Raw genomic sequence first — 6,122 nt, 5'->3', positions numbered from 1 at the left:
CCTCCACTTTACCATCCTGCCCCCGCCACCCCCATAAATGCAATCCTTCCATGCCAAAATAAATAAAAGTATATATTACTCAACAAAATCCTACTGTACTCAATAAAATGTTTTTTAGATCATTGTAAAATCTTCACTACCGTGTCGTATATACTGGTGTAGTGTAGTAGCTCAGTGTTACTACAATTCTCAAATAAACCATCTGCTAAAATAGCTAGAAAAGCACTGTGAATTGTTAACAAAGATTTTTTTCCTAGTTTTTATTTATTTGCAAGGATAAGTAGGAGAAGAGTAGTAGGGAGCAAGAACAGTGTTGCTATACACACGACACTGGGTAGCCGATTTGCGCACGATCGCACTGATCCGGCCGTGCATGCGTTGGACAAAGTGAAGGCCAGCGGTTAGATCACGCATCGTCCAACGTTCGGCTGCTATGTATCGGCTGCATAGTAGTTTCGGAGCAAGAAAGAAGGCAGCAGTATCTTCCGTGGACGATTCCATACTGTTCCTTTCCGAAATGACCATTCTACCCTCCGCCCCGGCCACCTGAACCGTCTCCCCCTCCGGTATAAACGCGGCACCAGCACGCAAACGGCACCACCATCTCCATTCCCACTCCTACCACCTCCTCACCGTCGTTGTGGATCTGCGCGAGCGAGGCCGGGATCGATCGTGCTGCATCGAGCGCGGGGAGAGTGACCTCTGGACTGGCGGCAGCGATGGGGTCGTCTGCGGTGCACAAGGAGGCCGTCGTCCTCGGCGGCGGCGGCGGGGCTGGGGAGGACCACCGGCTGCGGGCGCTGGCGGCGAGGACCGTGACGGACTCGCTCAGGGCGGCCGTGGCCAGGTCCAGCTCGGCGGAGAAGGCGGCCAGGCTCGAGGAGTGCGCCCGGAGCCTCGAGGCCGAGAAGGCCAAGATGGAGGTCTTCCGCCGCGAGCTCCCCATCAGCGTTCACCTCATCGCTGACGGTGCGTCCCTCCGTCCTCCCCGCTCTCGCAAGCCGCAAACGGTTCCAAGGTTATTGGATTATTTGGCTGAGTTTTATCTTTCTGCCGTGTTCGGTGCAGTGATCGAGTGGCTGAAGGATGAGGTGGCGCAGCACCGGAGACCGGCGCCGGATCAGCTGCTCGCACCGGTGCCGTTGCCGTCGCCGTCACCTGCACCTCTGGCTAAGAGGAAGGCGGAGGGCGTCAAGACGGAAGCAGACGCGAGCGACAAGCGGAGCTGGATGAGCTCCGCGCAGCTGTGGACCTGCGGGAGCCACAGCAGCACCAGCAACAGCAATGGCGACAGCGTCAAGAAACACGCCCAGAAGGTAGAGCCATGAAATGAGAACTATTGGAACACCGAAAGGAGATGTGGCCAGTTCAAATATTAAAACGAGGTGGATTTTTTGGGGAGGTTATAACCTGTGCTTAATTAATCATGCTAACTAAGATAATTTAATTAAGATTGTTTTGGAAAGGGTGAAAAGTATAGTATAGTGTCATCAAGAACTAAAAACACTAAAAGTTGTATAATGTTCAAGAATGATGGCGAATCGTTAAACTATGTGTCACTGAAAAACTAGGAAACTTTACAGCTCGTCTTGTCAGTGAAAAGTGGGAAATTTTGTGCTAGCAAACTAGAAAAAAGAAGGATAAGTAGCTCTTTCAGCTCATTTGCAGTGTCCATTTTGGAGATTTTTGCACCACAAATATTCCAATTCCAAGATGGCTTGTCTTGCTATCTTCACATCATACTTTTTTGGTGGCGGTTTTGAGGTGTCATTTTTTTCTTAAAAAAGATGTCAATTTGTCCTAACAGATTTTGCATCCCATCACAAGAACAATCCTAATCTCCTTAGCTCATATTCGGAAGAAGTCAATTTCAGATGCCATATATGTCTGCCTGTTTCTTGTTTCTAACTTGTGTTGTCAATCTCAATCCCATCAGGTGTCCAATGCATTCATGCCACTGAATGGCTTGCCAACCTTTGCAAAATCATCGGAGAGACCAGAGGCGGCGGCCATGGCAGTCCCGGAGCTGTCCCTCTCACCCCCAGCGATCGACGCGCCCTGCCCGGCCGCCCCGAGTGCCGACAGCAGCGCCGTCACGGACGCCGGAGCTCAACGCGAGCAGCAGTCGGCGCAGCGGAAGGCCAGGCGCTGTTGGTCGCCGGAGCTGCACCGCCGGTTCGTCGCCGCGCTCCAGCGCCTCGGTGGCCCGCAAGGTGGGGGTTGAACAATTTGTAAATCACATTGTTTGTTGGAGAATTAAGACGTGTTCCTCGTGGTTGGTGTGCTGAATTTTTGCTTTGCTGTTGATGCAGTGGCCACTCCTAAGCAAATCAGGGAGATGATGAAGGTGGATGGGCTCACGAATGATGAGGTCAAGAGCCACCTGCAGGTTTGTTCTTATTAACTTCTGTCTGTTCATCAATCAATCTACTACTCCTATTTTCCATGTTTCCAACCACATGTACATTGGAACATTTACGAGAAATACAATTCTCTCCGTGCAGAAATACAGGCTGCACACACGGCGAGCATCCGACGGCGAGCAGCAGCAGTCGGCGTCGGCCGGGCAGTGGCCACGGCCGGAGCAGTACACCACGTCGCAGCACAGCTCCTCGCAGTCCGGCTCGCCTCAGGGGCCGCTGCAGCTCACCGTGTCGAGCCGGGGGATGTCGGTGACCGCCGGAGACAGCTGCGATGGCGGCGAGGAGAACGAGGAGGAGGACGGCAAGTCGGCGAGCTACAGCTGGGGAATGCAGCAGAACGGCACGAAGGCCTCGTCGTCGTCTTGAACACCAAAAAGCACATGTGTGGAATTTTCAGAGGCACGCTGCACAGCAACACCAACACACTACCGAGGGTTCAGGGTTGAGGCTTTTCTTCTTCTTTGTGTACAGTGGATGAGAGATTAGAGGTGTGTTCTTTTTGAGGTGGAATGTGCCGAGAGTTAACTGAACTGACGTGAGTCGTTGGGTCATACTGTATTAGAGATATGAGCTATGTTATTAACATTTTATACAACTTTTGGTTAAAATTGAGTGACGATCTGTCGTGCGTGCACTCCATGGCATCCACCAGGAGGAGCTCACTGCCAATTTTCCGTGTGGCACCCGAGCCTTCGATCTTCATCCTATGCTACAACACTAATATTAACATGTAAGGACATTTCTAACACCGGTTAGAGGAGCCGATCCCCAATCCGTTGTAAGAGAGTAATTTTTTTTACCACGGCCCCGACTTTCTCCCTAAACATACTCCACTGCTTCTCGCCAAAGGTTTCGACGTGGCGTATGTTCACAGGATCATGCCAATGTGTGACGCCCCCGATTCAATCGTACATTAATCATACACGCAAATGTGTACGATCAAGATCAGGGACTCACGGGAAGATATCACAACACAACTCTACAAATAAAATAAGTCATACAAGTATCATAATACAAGCCAGGGGCCTCGAGGGCTCGAATACAAGTGCTCGATCATAGACGAGTCAGCGGAAGCAACAATATCTGAGTACAGACATAAGTTAAACAAGTTTGCCTTAAGAAGGCTAGCACCAACTGGGATACAGATCGAAAGAGGCGCAAGCCTCCTGCCTGGGATCCTCCTAACTACTCCTGGTCGTCGTCAGCGGGCTGCACGTAGTAGTTGGCACCTCCGGTGTAGTAGGAATCATCGTCGATGGTGGCGTCTGGCTCCAGGGCTCCAGCATCTGGTTGCGATAACCAGGAAGATAGGAAAGGGGGAAAGGGGGGGGGGGGAAAGCAACCGTGAGTACTCATCCAAAGTACTCGCAAGCAAGGAGCTACACTACATATGCATGGGTATATGTGTAAAGGGCCATATCGGTGGACTGAACTGCAGAATGCCAGAATAAGAGGGGGATAGCTAATTCTGTCGAAGACTACGCTTCTGGCAGCCTCCGTCTTGCAGAATGTAGAAGAGAGTAGATTGAAGTCCTCCAAGTAGCATCTCCAAGTAGCATCTCCAAGTAGCATCTCCAATAGCATCGCATAGCATAACCCTACCCGGCGATCCTCCCCTCGTCGCCCTGTGGAAAAGCGATCACCGGGTTGTCTGTGGAACTTGGAAGGGTGTGTTTTATTAAGTATCCGGTTCTAGTTGTCATAAGGTCAAGGTACAACTCCAAGTCGTCCTGTTACCGAAGATCACGGCTATTCGAATAGATTAACTTCCCTGCAGGGGTGCACCAACTTACCCAGCACGCTTGATCCCATTTGGCCGGACACACTTTCCTGGGTCATGCCCGGCCGCGGAAGATCAACACGTCGCAGCCCCACCTAGGCACAACAGAGAGGCCAGCACGCCGGTCTAAACCTAAGTGCGCAGGGGTCTGGGCCCATCGCCCTGAGCACACCTGCACGTTGCGTGGGCGGCCGAAAGCAGACCTAACCTAGTGGCGTTCCAGTCCAATTCGGCGCGCGCCGCTCCGTCGCTGACGTCTGAAGTGCTTCGGCTGATACCACGACGTCGGGATACCCATAACTACTCCCGCGTAGATGGTTAGTGCGTATAAGCTCGTAGCCAACTCAGATCAAATACCAAGATCTCGTTAAGCGTGTTAAATATCCGCGAACGCCGAACAGGGCCAGGCCCACCTCTCTCCTAGGTGGTCTCAACCTGCCCTGTCACTCCGCCACAAAGTAACAGTCAAGGGCCGTCGGGAACCCAGGCCCACCTCTACCGGGATGGAGCCACCTGCCCCTTCAGCCCCCGTCTCCGATCAGTATCACAAGTAATGTAACTGTGTAAAGTATATAGTATATGCCCGTGATCACCTCCCGAAGTGATCACGGCCCAGTAGTATAGCATGGCAGACGGACAAGAGTGTAGGGCCACTGATGGAACACTAGCATCCTATACTAATCAGTAGGAAAGCAGATAAAGGTAACAACAGTAGTAGCAAGGACAGGCTATGCAGCAGTATAGGATTAACTGAAAGCAGTAACATACTACACTACTCTAATGCAAGCAGTATAGAGAAGAGTAGGCGATATCTGGTGATCAAAGGGGGGGCTTGCCTGGTTGCTCAGACAAGAAGGAGGGTCGTCGGTGACGTAGTTGATCACAGCGCTATCAGCGGCAGTCTCGGAGTCTAACGGAGAGAAGAGGGGGAAGAAACAGTAAATACATAGCAAGCAAGAGCATAATAGGACAACAAACAGAGCTAGACATGTTCTAACGCGGTGCTACACGTTACCGGCGAAGGGGGATAATATCCGGGAATGTTTCCCCAGGTTTAGCATTTTCGGACAAACGAATCGGAGGGGAAAAGTTCCATGTTTGCTATGTTAGGGGTGTGTGGTGGACGAACGGGCTGCGTATCCGGAATCGTCTCGTCGTTCTGAGGAACTTTCATGTAGAAAGTATTTTCATCTGAGCTACGGTTTATTCTCTATTAATTTTAAAAGATTTAAATCATTTTCAGGATTTATTTAATTATTTTAATGCAACATTATCCAGAACAGTGATTGCTGATGTCAGCATGATGTCAGCATGATGTCAGCAGTCAACAGAGGTGTTGACTGGGTCAGTGACCTGTGGGTCCCACTGGTCATTGACTTAGTTAACTAAACAGGATTAGTTAATTTAATTAAAGTGATTAGGTTAACTAGGGTTTAGGTTAAACTAATTACAGTTTATTTAAACTAACAGGTTAATTAGATTAATTAACCATGGTTAATTAAATTAATTAATTCACTAATTAATTAATTAACTATTTTATTAAAATTGTTTTTAATTCTCTTTTTTTGTTAACGTTCTAGGGCCGGGCCCACTGGTCATAGGCACAGGGCCTTAACGGGCATACAGGCAGGCGGGTGCGGGCGGAGCCGCAGCCCTGCCCGGTAACGAGGCAAGGCCGGAATGGGGCCGGAGCGGGCGCGTGGGCGCCGGCGCCCGACGCGGCCAGTGGGGAAGGAAGGGGGCCGGCGCGACTGGTGGTCAGGGGGCGCGGACCAGCGAGGCTGCATCGCCGGTGAGGCGAGGCCGCGCACACGCGGGTGAGCGGCGTGTAGGCGCGATGTATGGGCGCGGGCGGGACAAGGCCGCGGTGAGCGCGACGAGCGCGAGCGCTCGTGGGCGTGGGTGGAGGCAAGGACGCC

The 6,122-nt window shown here is 51.4% G+C and overlaps 1 protein-coding gene across 1 annotated transcript; it reads left to right on the top strand.

Moving 5' to 3' along the window:
• Positions 1-605: 605 nt before the first annotated feature.
• LOC119299480 (transcription factor HHO6-like) lies at positions 606-3,035 on the top strand. The gene is made up of 5 exons (XM_037576701.1): positions 606-969; positions 1,069-1,316; positions 1,937-2,213; positions 2,313-2,389; positions 2,505-3,035. The coding sequence occupies exons 1-5, from the start codon at positions 720-722 to the stop codon at positions 2,787-2,789; spliced, it is 1,137 nt and encodes a 378-aa protein (XP_037432598.1). The 5' UTR covers positions 606-719; the 3' UTR covers positions 2,790-3,035.
• The last annotated feature ends 3,087 nt before the right edge of the window (positions 3,036-6,122 follow it).

The sequence above is a fragment of the Triticum dicoccoides genome, chromosome 5A (assembly GCF_002162155.2).
Source record: "Triticum dicoccoides isolate Atlit2015 ecotype Zavitan chromosome 5A, WEW_v2.0, whole genome shotgun sequence".
Lineage (NCBI taxonomy): Eukaryota > Viridiplantae > Streptophyta > Magnoliopsida > Poales > Poaceae > Triticum > Triticum dicoccoides.
The sequence above is the reverse complement of the archived record's forward strand: the minus strand, read 5'-3'. Positions and strand labels throughout refer to the sequence as shown.

Coding starts and splice junctions, on each gene's coding strand:
- LOC119299480 (XM_037576701.1), top strand. CDS start 720: ATGGGGTCGTCTGCGGTGCACAAGGAGGCCGTCGTCCTCGGCGGCGGC. Junction 1,317..1,936: donor TCAAGAAACACGCCCAGAAG/GTAGAGCCATGA, acceptor CAATCCCATCAG/GTGTCCAATGCATTCATGCC. Junction 2,214..2,312: donor GCGCCTCGGTGGCCCGCAAG/GTGGGGGTTGAA, acceptor CTGTTGATGCAG/TGGCCACTCCTAAGCAAATC.